We start from the raw sequence: 18,275 nt of genomic DNA, 5'->3' as shown, positions 1-18,275 counted from the left end.
GCCTACCACGTCATACCTGTCCATCTGTGCTACAAGCTCATTTACCTTATTCCTTATACTGTGTGCATTCAGATATAACACCATCAGGAGTGTAATAACCATTACTCTTCTAATTGTCATGCGTTTGTTCAGTGTACTGGAAGTTTGAATGCTAACCCTTATCAAATACTCTGTCTATTTGTATCTGTGGGGAGAGTTTTAATAACCTTTCTTGAGTTCTGCACTTTTATCACGTTCTTTAATTTGTGTTTTATAATTTCCCCTACAACCTAGCCCCCCTCCCCTGTCCCATTTAGTTGAAAGCCCTGTCTACAGTCCTTACTATGCGATTCACTAGGACTCTGATCCCAGCACAGTTCAGCTGAAGACCATCCCATCAGGACAGGTTCCTTCTTCCACAGTACTGGTGCCAATGTTCCATGAATTTGAACCCAATTCTCCCACACCAATCTTTGAATCATGTATTTACCTGCTTAATATGATTGACCCTGTGCCAATTAGCTCGTGGCTCAAGTAGTAATCCAGGGATTATTACCATTTTGATTCTGCTTTATAATTTAGCTCCTCGCTGTTCATACTCCCTTAGTAGAGCCTCTGCCCCAGTTTTATCTATGTCATTGGTACCTACATGAACCATGGCCACTGGATCTTTTCCTTCCCACTCCAAGTTTCTCTGAAGCCCAGACGAGATATTGCGAACCCGAACACCAGGCAGCAACACAAATTTTGGGACTCTTGATCATGACCACATGGAACATTGTCTGCGCCACTAATTGTACGATCCCCAATTACAACACCATTTCTTTTCTGTCCCTCCACTTGAATGGTTCCGTGCACCACAGTGCTGTGGTCAGCTGGCTCATCCTGCCTGCAGGCCCCAATCCCACCCACACAGGGTATGGCTTTCTTCACTGGAGCAATGGAGGTTGAGAGGCGACCTTAAAGAAGCTTATGATGTTACAACACAGAGTAAACCCTCCTGCTTAATTTAAAGCAGCAACACAGAAAAGATTTATCAGATGTAGTAATCTGTGAAAATTTGAGAGATCAAGAACTATTTAAAGTAAAAATTACCAACTTTCTGTCTTAAAGTATAGCAGAGAATAATTAACTAACAATTATTTACAACATCTTCCTCTAACCTATCTTTTACTTTCCCCTCTACAATACTGGTCTGATAAAAGTCCCAATTAAGATTGACAAAACAAAATTTCCTCTCTCAAAACCAGGAAGCTTTTGGTTTTTCTCTGTATTCCTTTCTTCTTTTCTTCTTCTTCACAGGTTACTGAGCAATAAAGGTACCTTTAAGAGAGCTATTTTTCAGGCAGTCTTTAAATGCTGGTGACTTCTCCTCCCAACTGTTCAATTTTTCCCTGTCTTATACTACCAAAACCTTGGATTGGGTACTGGCTTTTAAGATTGTCAATATACTAATTTCAAACTGGATTGGAGTTTGGTATTTTTCAGGATATGATTTACACTGATTGGCTAAATTTGTATTTCTTTTTGTCTCCAGACAACCAGCTAACCATGTTATTCAAGCAAATGTTGCACTTTTTTTTCAGAACACTTGGTGCTGCCAGGTAGTTCTGCTAGCTTTTAACTTCCTTAAAGGTACAGTACACCCACATCTTCATAACACCTCCTGACTTAAGAAAAAAAAACATCACAATGAAAAGGTGATTTATTTTTTTTTCTTTTCTTAACACATTACCCGTACATACAGATAATTTTAATGTAAGTTCACCTTGGAGCAGCACGGTGCCACAGCGGCACAGTGGTTAGCACTGCTGTCTCACAGCGCTAGAGACCTGGGTTCAATTCCCACCTCAGGCAACTGTCTGCGTGGAGTTTACACATTCTCTCCATGTCTGTGAGGATTTCCTCTGGGTACTCCAGTTTTCTCCCACAGTCCAAAGATGTGCAGGTTAGGTGAATTGGCCATGCTAAATTGCCCGTAGTGTTAGGTGAAGGGGTAAATGTAGGGGAATGGGTCTGGTGGGGGTTGCTATTCAGAGGGTCAGTGCGGACTTGTTGGGCCAAAGGGCCTATTTCCACACTGTAGGTAAGTAATCTTAACTTCTTCCCATATACCTGTACATATATATAAAACATTAAATAAATACACACCTCATCTAAACCTTCTCAGTTATATCGGTGATAACGCATCTGCGATTACATTCTTACAACATGTACAATCTTAAAATGAAACATCTGTAGCATTACGCTCCAATGTAATAGTCTCATATTCTTATCTTTAAAGCATTCTAAGAATGTAAGTGGATTGTGATCCACGTACACAACTGTCTCTGACACATTGTTCGTGACATACACATTAAAATGTTGTAAGGCCAGTACCAAACTCAATAGTTCTCTTTCGATCATGGAGTATTTCCTTTGGTGGATGTTGATCTCCTTTGAAGAGTAATCAACTGGCAGTTCAATCCCCAGCACCATCTTCCTGTAGGAGTACTGCTCCAACTCCAATGTCACTAGCATTGATGGCGACTTTAAAAGGTTTTGAAAATTTGGTGTAGCTAAAAGTGGCTTGGTGGTTAATATCGATTTCAAATGGTCGAATGCCTCCTGGCACGGTTCTGTCCACGGAAACTTTGTGTTCTTCTTCAGCAAATCGGCTAACGGTGCCAATGCACTGCTGAAGTTTGGAGCAAACGTCCGATAGAATCAGCTGAGTCCTAAGAATTGAAGCACCTCTTTCTTCGAGGTTGGTCATGGAAATTCCTCGATGGCCTTCTTTGCGTTCCGTGGGGTCAACCTTCCAAGACCGATGTTATGTCCCAAGAATGTCACCTCTGCTTTCACGAATTCCACTTTATTTAAGTTTATTACCAGTTTTGCTTCTCATAGTCATTCAAAGAGCTCCTGCCAACAATACCATGTGATCTTTCTAGGAAGTAATATAGATCTCGACATCGTCCAAATAGACTGCACAGTTTGTTACCCAGCCACAACTCTGTTCATGATTCCTTGGAATGTGGCAGATGCATTCTTCATTCCAAAGGGCATCACTTGAAACTGATATAGCCCAGTTCAGATTACAAACACAGAAATTTCTTTCGCCGTCTCTGATAAAGGTACCTGCCAGTATCCATGCTTTAAGTCCAACCTGGTGATGTAACTGGCTTGTCTGACTTTCTCGATACAGTCCTCCAATCTAGAAATTGGATAGGAGCCCGAATTTGTAACGGTGTTGACATTCCAATAATCTACGCAGAATCGTTGAGTCCCATCTGGTTTGGGAACTAAGACGATTGGTGAACTCCACTCGCTAGGCTTGGTTCGATTATGTTCTCGTCGAGCATGGCCTCCACCTCCATCTGGACCTGTCTGGCTTTGACAGGATTAAGCTGATAGGGGTGCTGTTTTATTGGAGCAGAATTCCCTACGTCTATCTCACAGCACCTGAGTCTCAGGTTCGATTCCAGCCTCAGGCGACTGTCTGTGTGGAGTTTGCACATTCTCCCTGTGTCTGTGTGGGTTTGCTCCGGTTTCCACCCACAGTCCAAAGATATGCAGATCAGATGAATTGGCCATGCTAAATTGCCCATAGTGTTAGGTGCATTAGTCAGAGGGTTGGTATGGACTGGTTGAGCTGGAGGGCCTGTTTCCACACTGTAGGGAATCTAATCTGATCTAAAATCTTTAGGGTAGCATAGTGGTTAACACTGCTACCTCACAGCACCAGGTTCCCAGGTTCGAATCCAGCCTTGGGCGACTGTCTGTGTGGAGTTTGCATGTTCTCCCCGTGTCTGCATGTGTTTGCTCCAGTTTCATCCCATAGTCCAAAGATATGTAGGTCAGGTGAATTGGCCATGCTAAATTATGTCAGGTCCATTAGTCAGAAAGGGGTGGGTTACTCTTCAGAGGGTCGGTGTGGACCTGTTGGGCCAAAGAGCCTGTTTCCACAGTGTAGGCAATCTAATCTACTTCATGTACAATAGCATTTGTTCTCCCAATCTGATTTTTACATGTGTCCTTATACTGCAGTAACGAATCTTTCAACTGTGTTCTATGCTCCTGAGACAGATAGCTTACTAATCTATCCACCTCCTCAAGGATTTCTTCATTTTTAATCTATTTTGAGGCACTTCAAAATCCACATCATCTGGATTTGATTCCTCACTCAGCAGGGCAGTAACTGACACCTGTTTCTCGAGTTCTTTCTCTCTCATATAATATGGTTTCAACATGTTCACATGACATACCTGATACATTTTCTTCCTATCTGGCATCTTTACTAAATAGTTTACCTGACTCAACATTTTCTCAATTTGATAGAGACTACTAAACCTGGCTTAGAAGGGATCTTCTAGCACTGGTAACAGTACTAACACAGTACAAGTATCCGAGTCTCAGAGCTTTTATCTGCCACCTGCTTCATTCTACACTGTGCCCTCTTTACGTGCTGTTTAGCAAATTCACCTACTCAATTTAGTCTCTCCCTCACCTCTGATACATAATCTAAGTGTGAGATCGCTGATTTTGGTCAATGTTTCTTTAATTAATTTCAAAGGACCTCTCACTTCATGCCTGAACATTAACTCGAAGGAGTGAATTGAATAGATTCATTTGGGGCATCTCTAATGGCAACCAATATGACTGTGATACCTTTATCACAATCATTCGGGTAATCCTGACAGTATACTCTCAACATGGTCATCAAGGTCTGATGCCATCTTTCTAAAGCTCCCTGGGATTCAGGATGATACACACTGGATTTAAAGTGCTGTATACCTAAGCTATCCATCACCTCCTTAAACAGCCTAGCAGTAAAACTTGACCCTTTGTCTGACTGAATCTTTCTGGATAGCCCATACTGTGTGATGAAAGCTATTAACTCCTCTACTACCCTTTTTTCCTTGATACACTGGAATAGAATTGCCTCCGGAAATCTGGTAGATACATCCATTATCGTTAACAAGTACTGTTTCCCACTTTTAGTTCTCGGGAAGGACCTACAGAGTCAATTATAACCCGCATGAAAGGTTCTTCAAATGCGGGAATTGGCAACAAAGGTACTGGTTTTATTACCACCTGTGGCTTACCTACCATTTGTCATGTATGACACGTATGGCAAAATTTAACCACATCCTTGTGCACTCCAGGCCAATAAAATGTTTTGTACCATAGCCTGAGGCTTTCATCCTGGAGGTGACCTCCTACAGGTAGTTCATGTGTTACCCATAACACCTCCTGTCTGTAGGCTACTGGCAACACAATCAGGTACATTTTGGCCCATTTCTTCTCTGCACTAACCTGCCATGGTCTACATTTCCATCTTAGGATTCTAACTTTCAGATAATAACCCTCTGGGATATTCTCTGCTTCCTTTTTGGAGTACACATCCACATATATCTTGCTGTTGCAAGTCTCTTACCCTTTCAGGACTAAACACTCTGTCTGACCCTCTGCCTGTTCAGGTCTTTCTCTCACCATTATGTCAAACAGTGTTTCTGCCAACTGAGCCGAGAGTGCTTATGCCTGTACCATCAATTCCCCTGCTCCTTGAATGCTGCCTGATCTGCTGTGCTTTTCCAGCACCACACTCTCGACTCTGAGCTCCACCATCTGCAGTCCTCACTTTCTCCCTGTCTATCAATTGAACCTCAACTCCTCCATCTTTCTCATTAGTGGGATCTGGTTACCACATAATCTGGGAAAATACCAGAATATTTCCGTTTTAAACCCTCAGTTTCTTTGTCTTCATTGGCTATCCACAACATGGTTGTCACTCCTACCTTTGATCCTGCCAAATCATTCCCAGGAACAAACTGTATTCCTGGAACTGACATTCCATCACTCCCACTGTAACTTCCCCAGTCTGGGTTGGCACTCCAACCTGATCTTACATAAGGAAATGCTAAATTTCTGTCCATGTATTCCATAAATTGCCACACTCTTGGGTTTCAGATCAGAAAGAGTGCATATTCACTCATCCCTTACTACCAGCAACTAGAAGATCAAGTATCTCTCAAAATTATACCTTCTTGTCCTTCTCCCCCTGTTTTTTCTGAGTAAACTTGACCCACAGAGGCAAATTCTTTGGATTGATCAGATACTAAGTCCATACCGAGCTCCTGTCTAGGCTGTGCACTCTCCTGTAGCTCCTGGGCTCTTCTTGGGGTCTCCTCTACTATCTTTACTAATGCTACTGGCTCAGCTTCTTTTACCACATCTTTTCCCACTGCACCTTTTTTTAGTGACCAGCACAGTGACTTTACATGCCCCACCTTCTGGCAGTGAAACACCTTCTGAAACTACTGGCACGATAATTTTCTGCATCCCCCTCCATTACAGTGAAAACACCTGAGGCCTTTCACCTCCTGTTTTCACCCTCTTGGGCTCCTTTACCTTGTGGTAAAATCTTACCAGTGCTCTCTACTCTTGGTTTTGTAGTATAGGATCTCCCCTTCTCCTAACTTCTATCCCTCACAGGATGAAATTCTGGCCAGAAGTTTGTCTTATGCACCAACATGTACTCATCTGCTAATTCTGCTGCTCTTCTCATTTCCTGAACTTTCTGTTCCTCCACATGAATTCTGACCACCTCTGGAAGTGAGTTTTTAAACTCCTCTAGCAGAATAATCTCTCATAGAGCCTCAAAGGTCCTATCTATTTTCAAAGTACGTACTCATCGATCAAAATGGTCATGTTTAATTCTTTCGAACTCAACATAAGTCTGACCTGGTTCCTTCTTTGTGTTTCTGAACCGCTGTCGATATGCTTCTGGTACCAACTCATAAGCACTTAATATATTCCTGTTTAACCTCTTCATAATCTCTTGACCCCTCATCTGACAGCGTGGCAAATGCCTCACAAGCTCTGCCTACGAGTTTATTTTGAACTAGCATTACCCATAAATCCTCGGACCACTCCATCTACCTGGCCAACTTTTCATATAAAATAAAGAAGGCTTCAACATCTTTCTCATCAAAATGTGGCAGAGTTTTGACCTATTTATATAAATATCACTACCTTCTCTTTTAATCTCCATCCTGTTAACTAAGTCGCAACTTCTCAAGTTCAAATTCTCTCTCTTTGTCTCTCCCTTTCTTCTCTCTCTTTCTCTCTCTATTTCTTTTCTCTCTCCTTGCTCAGCCAAGAACCTTCTCTCTCTTCTTATCCTCTCTCTATCCCTTTGTTTATCTTCTAACTCCATTTTTTTCAATTCTAATTTAAGTTTTCCTACCTCTACTGCACTTGACTATTTCACTGACACACCTAAGCATTTGAGTAACTCCCTTACAATTTCAGCTTTAGATTAGATTTCCTACAGTGTGGAAACAGGCCCTTCGGCCCAACAAGTCCACACCGACCCTCCAAAGAGTAACACACCCAGACCCATTCTCTGACTAATGCAACTAACACTATGGGCAATTTAGCATGGCCAATTCACCTGACCTGCACATCTTTGGAGTGTGGGAGGAAACTCACACAGACTCGGGGAAAATGTGCAAAGTACACACAGACAGTTGCCTGAGGCTGGAATCGAATCTGGGACCCTGGTGCTGTGAGGCAGCAGTTCTAACCACTGAGCCATCGTGCTGCCCAATTTTACTTTTGTCCTTGGTTAAACCCAAATATAACTCATTTTCTAACTCTAAAAGTATGGCCTTTTTCTTTCCTTCTAAACATTCTTGGCAAATTTGAGAATCATCTTCAAATCCCAGAATCTCTTTAGCAATTTTAAGAGCAATTTCTTTCAATTTTAATTTAACCAACCATAAGTCACTAAAAGTAAACAAATTGTCTCACCTACATTTTATTTAAAGATCTGGGACATTAACCTGCAGGTGTTTAAATCTGCTGGGATTTTTCGTAGCCCCAAATCTATCCAAATCTGTCTAAACCAGGTCAAATTCTAACGATGAGCCCCCAAACTGTTATAACACAGGGCAAACCCTCCTGCTTAATTTAAACTTGCAACACAGAAAAAAATTATTCCATGCAGTAATTTGTTAAAATTCAAGAGGTTAAGAATTTTTAAAGTAAAAATTAACAACTGTATTTCTTAAAGTGTAACAGAGGATATTAATTAACAAATATTTATAACTTCTCACTCTAATCTATCCTTTACTTTCCCCTCTACAGTACAGGTCCGATAAAATTCCCGATTAAGATTTACAAAACAAAACTTTGTCTCTCAAAACCAGGCAGCTTTTGGTTTTTCTCTGTATTTCTTTCTTCTTTTCTTCTTCTTGGGTATTCTGCTTCACAGCTTACTGATTGATAAAGGTACCTTTAAGAGAGCTGTTTTTCGAGCTGTCTTTACATACTTGTGGCTTGGCAGTTCTCATCCCAACTGTTCAATTTTCCCTTGTCTTATCAACCCAAAGCATCAAATTGTGTCATCAGCTTTTAAGATTATCAATATACTATTTCAAACTGGATTGGAGTTTGGTATTTTTTGGGGTGTAGTTTAAACTGATTGGCCAAATTCAAATTTGTTTTTGTCTCCAGGCAACCAGCTTATCAAATTGTTCGAAAAACATTACATTTTGTTTTTTTTTTCAGAACACTTGGTGCTGTCAAGTAGTTTTACTAGCTTTTAACTTTCTTAAAGGTACAAACACCAACATCTTCATAACAATAAAATAATGAGAATTACAGATAGAGATAATGATAGTTCACTTTTCTCTAGGATGGGGACTTTCAAGACTATGGGACACATTTTTAAGGTGAGAGTAGAGAGATTTAAAAAAGATGAGGGGCAAATGTTTTACACAGAGAGTGGTTTATGTATGGAATGCACTTTCAGAGGAAGTAATGAATGTGGGCGCGATTACAATGTTTAAAAGACTTTTGGATAAGCACTTGAATAGGAAAGGTTTGGAGGAATATGGGTGAGGAGCATGCAGGTGGGACTAGTTTAGTTTGGGATTATGTTCAGCATGGATTGTTTGAACCAAAGGGTGTGTTTCCATGCTGTATGCCTCTATGACTCTATGAATCCATAGGGCATAGGTTTAGAGTCATAGAGTCATAAAGGTGTATAGACCTTTCGGTCCAACTTGTCCATGCTAACCAGATATCCTAAATTAATCTCTCCCCATTTGCCAGCACTTGGCCCATATCCCTCTAAAACCTTATTCCTATACCCATCCAGATGCCTTTTCAGTGTTGTAATTGCACCAGCCTCCACCACTCCCTTTGGCAGCTCATTTCATACATGCAATACCACTGCATGAAAAAGCTGCTCCTTAAGTCCCTTTTAGTTCTTTCCCCTCTCACCTTAAGCCTATGCCCTCTAGTTCTGGACTCGTCCACATCAGGGAAAAATCCTTGTCTATTTAAAGTCAAAAAGTGTGGCGCTGAAAAAGCCCAGCAGGTCAGGCAGCATCTGAGGAGCAGGAGAGTCGATGTTTCGGGCATAAGCCTTTTCCTGATCCTCGGATACTGCCTGGCCTGCTGTGCTTTTTCAGTGCCACACTCTGACTCTGATCTCCAGCACCTGAAGTCCTCGCTTCCTCTCACCTTGTCTATTCATCCTATCCATGCCCCTCATGATTGTATAAACTTCTATAAGGTCATCCATCAGCCTCTGATGCTCCAGGGAAAACCACCCCAGTTAAGAGGTGAGGGATACAAAAGAGTCTAGAGTGGCAATTGTTTTCACACAGAGGGTGGTGAGTGTCCAGAACAGACTGCCAGAGGTAGTGGTGGAAATGAGTAAAATTTTGTAATTTAAGAAGTATTTGGTCAGATACATGGATGGGATAGGTATGAAGGGATGTGGATCAAATGCAGATAAATGAGACTAATTTAATTTGTGAAAACTAGTCAGCATGGGCAAATTGGGCTGAAGGACCTGTTTCTATGCAGTAAACCTTTCTGACTCTATATTAAATATGCATGGATAGGTATATTAATATTATCAAGGCAACTGACAAACTAATGATAAGGGATTCAACCGAATTTCCTTTGATTAAATAGTTACAGGCAACAGAGAGAAACATTCACTCCGTCTGGAGGAAGGTTAGAACAACAAAAAATGTATAAACAGAATAATCTTGCAAAAATACCAAGAGACAAATAATATCAGCAAGAGGGTCTGAAACAATTGTGAAACAGTGTTATTATGACCTTGAGAGAATGAACGTTGGCCCCATCACAACCTCATGCACAACCTAAAGAACAAGGGATGAATGACAGAGAAAAAAATTATGAGGGTCCTGAAGAAGGATTACACCTGAAATGTTGACTTCTCCACCTCCTGGTGCTGCCTGGCTTGCTGTGTTCTTCCAGCCTCTTGCTTATGTACAGAGGAAAACTATAAGACAGAGAGAAAGAGGTCATATCCCCTAGAACTTTAAAGAATCTAAGTAAGCTTCTGTTAATTTGATAGAGCTGTAACAGTGATTAAATTCCATTCTTATTAATGGGATTCGAGAGAGTGCCAAATGAAAAGTACTCAAAGTAATGATGATAAAGTCCGTTCTGGTATCAAACTTTAAACCATCTTGCAGCATAAAATTGAAGAAGCTGTAAATGACAGCTGCTAGACGGAGAGAGATTGTGTTTGTCTGGACTTTTAAAGTCAAGTAGGAGAGAAGCTACTCCTGAAATGTCAGCTTGGTCATTGAATTATTAGGTATAACTGTGTATAACTTCATGAATAATTTTATATTAGAGCTGATATTCCACAAATATTATAACAATTGGTATAAATGAACATCTTTCCTAATCTTCTATACTAGGGCTAGCCAGGAATATGAATTGCATGACAGGATTTCAAAAATCGTTAGTAATAAGCAAGTATACGATGTAACTGACAAATGTCTGGGAAGGGACACAACAATCAGTATTGGAATGTGGAGAAAGTGAGGACTGCAGATGCTGGAGATCAGAGTCAAGAGAGAGGTGCTGGAAAAGCACAACAGGTCAGGACCATCTGAGGAGCAGGAGAATCGACGTTTTGGGCATAAGCCCTTCATCAGGACTTCTGGATTCAGGATTCTTGATGAAGAGCTTATGCTCGAAACATCAATTCTTCTGCTCCTCAGATGCTGTCTGACCTGCTATGTTTTCCCAGCACTACACTCTCGATTCAGGATTGGAAAGTGGTCAATAAGATGCATTGTAACAGCTCAAAGACATGTGATAGGAGTTCTGGCAACTATAATGAGATGGTGGGAACACCTCAAGTTGTCCATGAATTTGTCCATCATTGATTGCGTATTCACAGGGTTAGATGTGTAGGTCAGAGAGGATGTGGAAAGTATTGATATGTAACCATTATAATGCAGTCTGTGTTAATATTGTACTTTATTGAGAAATGTTAAGCATCCTAGATACCTCTCCCGTGCTTTGTTGGTCGGGAATTCTGAATAAATATCAATTTCTGCTGCTGAAGATAAGACTCAAGACTACCCTTTAAAATCTCTCTCTTACCTTGATATTCTAGGACATGGCAAGAGTAAGAAGGAGGAAGTGTTGGGTGTCAAGGAAAATATCAAGATAGATAAGTCTCCAGGGTCTGGTGGGATCAATCCCAAGATACCGAGGGAGGGAAAGGGGGAGTTGCTGGGGCCTCAACAGAGATCTTAATTTCTCTTTAGCCACAGCTGAGCTCTCTGAAGACTGGACAAAAGTCAAAGTTTTTCTTTTGTTTGAGAAGGACAACAGGGAAAATCCAGGAAATTATAGGCTAGTGGGCCTCATATCAGTGGGCAGGAAATTACTTTAAAAGGTTCTTAGGGTCAAGACTGGGTCAAGTATGCAGCCTTGTTGCCAAGCCCCCTTGCCTCTGTCAATAATCTCCTCACAATCCCAAATGCTGTTCCCCGGACATCTGAGGGGCACTGTAGATTCGCTGACAGCTGTTAGCCCTTAAAGGAATGGTGGGGTCCTGTCTCAAGTTCATCCAGAGGGAAAAATAAAAGTTAAACAAGCAGAAATACTTAGAAATGAACATACTGGTCATACAAGTTATTCACAACTTTTACTGTGTTTTGTCTTCTGGATAATGTCTGTGTGGAAAGAGGTAGGCACTCCCTCCAGGCCTATGCTTGTGAGTTGCAGGATAAAGATACTACTTTCTGACTTAAATGCATCAGTGGTGCCAACAGAACACAGCTAGCACCATGCACCGTCAATCTCATTCCTTCCAATCTTCTGGAAACTTTCAATAAATAGGCTAAATCATTACAGTGCAGAACGCAAAGATTATTGAACAATGACACAAAGCTGAAACTCTGTATCTTGAACTAAAGATTGTGTGGTCAAGTGGCCAGCAGCAGCTATGCTTTGAGATGGGTTAAGAGCTACAATCAAGCATGCTGGAAATTTTGGTCAAAACAGTTTAAACTACAGCCAGGACATGTTGTGACCCGCAGTTTCCTGTGTTGACCAAATAAGGAAGTGTCATGTGGTCAGCAAGACAGCCTCCTACCATATTACCTTTTATAGAATGCAGCTGTTTAACATTTGGGAGTGATTTTTAACCAGTAAAACTCCATTGACTGGAATTGAACCATGTGATCAGGTGTCGGTCCATTGGCTGAGTGCTAGAGAAGTTTCTGGAAAATGATCAGGCTTTCGGAATAAAAGTTAGCAGAACAACAGATTCTCAGGTATGGTCTTTATGTCCACATGTAAGAAGTATGTCCTCTGAAATTATCTTCAGAGAAGACAAAGAACCATGAGGCAAGAACTATATTGATAGCAAATTTGGTCACTTCAGTCAAATCAGAGAGGTGTTTATTTAAAGCCAAACTGAGGAAGTTAAAGTCAAAGTTAGGGTTAAATGGTTGCAGTGAATGTATGTTTTATATTAGGTGTTGGAACATTGAGTTAAAATAAAGAAGGGTTTGTTAAATTAAATTAATTTGAGTCATGCAAGGGAAGATTCCTGGGATGGCAGGATTGACAAATGAGGAAAGGCTGGATTGACCAGACTTGTACTCACTGGAATTTAAAAGAATGATGGGTGATCTCATGGAAACATGTAAAATCCTGATGGGACTGGACAGGCTAGATGTGGGAAGAATGTTCCAGATGTTGGGGATGTCCAGAACTAGGGGTCACAGTTTAAGAATTAGGAGTAAGTCATTCAGGACTAAGATGAGGAAGATTTTTTTTTCACTCAGTGCTGTGAACCTGTGGAATTATTTCACACAAGAAACTGTTGGAGCCAGTTTATTAGATATATTGAAGAGGGAGCTGGAGGTGGTCCTTGTGGCTAAATGGACTAAGGGGCTACAGGGAGGAATCGGGAGTGGGACACTGAGATTGCATGATCAACCATGATCATACTGAATGGTGGTGCAGGCTCGAAGGGCTGAATGGCCTACTTCTGTTCCTATTTTCTATGAATACCTGAGTAAAAGATTTGAATACTCCTCTCGGGACAGAAGAAACCAATGTTTTGGTGATTATTGGTACTCTTTTTCTTTTTCTTCCTTGTATGGTTTCCTGTATCACCCATGAGCAGGAGAATTGATGTTTCAGGCATAAGCCCATCATCATCCTGATGAAGGACTTATGCCCGAAGCATCGATTCTCCTCATCCTTGGAAGCTGCCTGACTGCTGCGTTTTTCCAGCACCACACTCTTGACTCTGATCTCTAGCATCTGCAGTCCTTGCTTTCTTCTTCCTGTCTCATTGTCATGATGCGTTCAATACAAGAAGTTTTACTAGCTGAGTGGCTGACAAACAATCTTTTTTTATAGTCACTAGTGTATGTGGGCAACACTGGCTGATCCAGCATGTATGCCTGTCGCTAGCTGCGCTTTAGTCTTATGACAGACTGGAGCTGAGCTCAAACTAATTTCAATACTGGATGTCGTCAAAGCACAGCTCATTAGTTAGTGCCTTCACCATTGTGTCAGAGGTTTTTTTTTGGGTCAAGCACCACTCAGCACTTGGTTAAATGTAATGATGATTGAACAGTGACATTTTCAGATGAATGCAGAAAGGAAATATACATTTCCACAAGAAAAAGATGAGGCCACTGAATTAAAAAAGGTTAACAAGAATATTAAAAAGAAACAAAATTGACCAGAAATGACTAGTCAAGCAATAATGGGCAATGAAAATCATACAAAAGAGTATGATAGGAAAGTAGATTGCCTGATTCTCAAGGATTTATTTCTTAAAGCTATCAGTAAGATGTGCAGGAATTAAATTGGTGTTTCTTTTCTGTTCCTTTATTCAATTGCTCTTGGGTTCAGTCAGTGATTTCATGATTTTTGCTTCCTGAAAATTTTCTTTATGTTCATGTTTCAAAACTTCTCAGGATGTAGCATTTATCATGGTCTTCATTTATAACCCTTTATTGCCCTTGGAAAGTTGATGGTGAATCACCTTCATGGATTGCTGCAATCCATGGGATATAATGATATGTCCAATCCCATTACAGAAGGGAGCTCTGGGATTTTGACTCAGGCAACAGTGGGAAACTGAGATAAATTTGTTAGAATGCTATTCATACATTGAGTTTTGCTATTTACATGAGGTTTCCAATCAATACATGCATTCTGTCAAATCAGTACACACATTGCAAATCAATACATACACACACACTCACACTCACACAATCACACTCACACAATCACACTCACACAATCACACTCACACAATCACTCACACACAATCACTCACACACAATCACTCACACACTCACACACAATCACACTCACACACACACACACACAATCACACTCACACTCACTCACACTCACTCACACACACACACACACACACACACACACACACACTCACACACTCACACAATCACACACACAATCTCACACACACACACACAATCTCACACACACACACACACAATCTCACACACAATTACACACTCACACACAATTACACACACACACACACACAATCACACACACACAATCACACACACACAATCACACACACACAATCACACACACACACACACAATCTCACACACACACACACAATCTCACACACAATTACACACTCTCACACACACACACACACACACACAATCACACACACACAATCTCACACACACACACTCACACACACACAATCACACACACAATCTCACACACACACACACAATCTCACACACACACACACAATCTCACACACAATTACACACTCTCACACACAATTACACACACACACACACACACAATCACACACACACACAATCACACACACACACAATCTCACACACACACACTCACACACAATTACACACACACACACACAATCACACACACACACACACACACAATCACACACACAATCACACACACACAATCACACACACACAATCACACACACAATTACACACTCTCACACACACACACTCTCACACACACACAATCACACACACACACAATCACACACACACACAATCACACACACACACACACAATTACACACACACACACACAATCACACACACACACACACACAATCACAATCACACACACACAATCACACACACACACACACACACACACAATCACACACACACACACAATCTCACACACACACACACACACAATCACACACACAATTACACACACACACAATTACACACACACACACAATCACACACACACACACAATTACACACACACACACAATTACACACACACACACAATTACACACACACACACACACACAATCACACACACAATCTCACACACACACACACACAATCTCACACACAATCACACACACACACACACACACACAATCTTACACACACACACACACACAATCTTACACACACACACACACACAATCACACACACACACACACACACACAATCACACACACAATCTCTCACACACACACACAATCTCACACACAATTACACACACACACAATTACACACACACACAATTACACACACACACACAATCACACACACACACACACAATTACACACACACACACACAATTACACACACACACACAATTACACACACACACACAATCTCACACACACACACACACACAATCACACACACAATCTCACACACACACACACAATCTCACACACAATCTCACACACACACACACACACACAATCTTACACACACACACACACAATCTTACACACACACACAATCACACACACACACAATCTCACACACAATTACACACACACACAATTACACACACACACACACAATTACACACACACACAATTACACACACACACAATTACACACACACACAATTACACACACAATTACACACACAATTACACACACACAATCACACACACACACACACACAATCTCACACACAATTACACACACTCACACACAATTACACACACACACAATTACACACACACACACAATTACACACACACAATTACACACACACACACAATTACACACACACACAATTACACACACACACAATTACACACACACACAATTACACACACAATTACACACACAATTACACACACAATTACACACACAATTACACACACACAATTACACACACACAATCTCACACACAATTACACACACACACAATTACACACACACACAATTACACACACACACACACAATCTCACACACAATTACACACACACACACACACACACAATCTTACACACACACACACACACACAATCTTACACACACACACACAATCACACACACACACAATCACACACACACAATCACACACACACACACACACAATCACACACACAATCTCTCACACACACACACACACAATCACACACACAATCTCTCACACACACACACACACAATCTCACACACAATTACACACACACACAATTACACACACACACACAATCACACACACAATTACACACACACACACAATTACACACACAATTACACACACAATTACACACACAATTACACACACACAATCACACACACACACACACACACAATCTCACACACAATTACACACACACACACAATTACACACACACACACAATCTCACACACAACAATTACACACACACACAATTACACACACACACACACAATTACACACACACACACAATTACACACAATTACACACACAATTACACACACACACACACACACACACAATTACACACACAATTACACACACACACACACAATTACACACACACACAATTACACACACACACAATTACACACACACACACACACACACAATTACACACACACACAATTACACAATCTGACCATTGGAGCATCAGTATACCATTCAGCCCTTCAAGACTGCTCCATCATTCAATCTTGGCTGATACATTTTTCAACACCATTGTCCCGCCTTCTCCCCAAACTATTGAATCCTTTCCTTATCAATAACCTATCACTGTCTCAAATACATTCGATAACGTGGCCTCCACAGCCTTCTATGGTAAAGAGTTTCACTAGTTCTGAATAAGAAATTTCTCTTTATCACCGTCCTAAAGGGTTGACCCCTCACTCAGAGACTGTGCCCTCTGGTCCTAATCTCCCTAGTCCTCTTGGACCCTACCTGTCTCCATTGATTCCTGAAAGATCACCACCAGTACTTCTGCAATCTCCTCAGCTATCTTCTTCTTACCTTGGGGATGTAGTCTATCTGGTCTGGATGATGTGTCCACCTTCAGAGCTTTCAGCTTCCACAGCATCTTCTCCTTAGTGGTGACCGCTACATTCACCCCTGCCCCTAACCCTCGAAGGTCTGGTATGCTGCTGCTCTCTTCCACTGTGAAAACTGATGCAATGTACATATTCAGTTCTTCTGCCCTTTGTTTGTTTCTCATTACTGCTTTGCCAGCTTCATTTTCCACTGGTCCAAAGTCCATTCTTGCCTTTCTCTTACCTTTTTATATATCTGAAAAAACTCTTGCAATTTTCTTTTATATTAATAGTTAGCTTGCCCTCATATTTCATCTTCTCCTCCTCCCCTGAATTGTAACTTATCCTCTGTTGGTATTTAAAGGCTTCTCATTAATTTACACCATTTTATGTTTTTTCTTTCATTTTTAAGCTCTCCCTGACTTCTCTTGTCAGCCGCGAATGTCTTGTCCTTCCCTCAGTATGTTTCTTCTTCCTTGGGATGAATTTCTGCTGTGCCCCCCGAATTACCCCCAGAAACTCCTGCCATTGCTCTACCATTTTCCCTGCTCAGCTCCCCTTCCAATCAACTCTGGCTAGCTCCTCCCTCATGAGTTTGTAGTTACCTTTAGCCAATTGTCTGATTTCAGCTTCTCCTTCTCAAACTGCAGGGGGCATTCTGTTATATTATGATCTCTGCCTCCCAGGAATTTT

The 18,275-nt window shown here is 41.1% G+C and overlaps 1 protein-coding gene across 1 annotated transcript in view; it reads right to left on the bottom strand.

Moving 5' to 3' along the window:
• The window catches only part of tmprss15 (transmembrane serine protease 15), a 121,799-nt gene extending 103,990 nt beyond the window's left edge, over positions 1-17,809 (bottom strand). The window contains exon 1 of the mRNA XM_060832833.1: positions 17,566-17,809. Coding sequence (XP_060688816.1) covers positions 17,566-17,809 — 244 coding nt within the window. The remainder of the gene's footprint in view (positions 1-17,565) is intronic.
• Between the last annotated feature and the right edge of the window lie 466 nt (positions 17,810-18,275).

Source organism: Hemiscyllium ocellatum, chromosome 12 (genome assembly GCF_020745735.1).
Source record: "Hemiscyllium ocellatum isolate sHemOce1 chromosome 12, sHemOce1.pat.X.cur, whole genome shotgun sequence".
Classification (NCBI taxonomy): Eukaryota; Metazoa; Chordata; class Chondrichthyes; order Orectolobiformes; family Hemiscylliidae; genus Hemiscyllium; species Hemiscyllium ocellatum.
The sequence above is the reverse complement of the archived record's forward strand: the minus strand, read 5'-3'. Positions and strand labels throughout refer to the sequence as shown.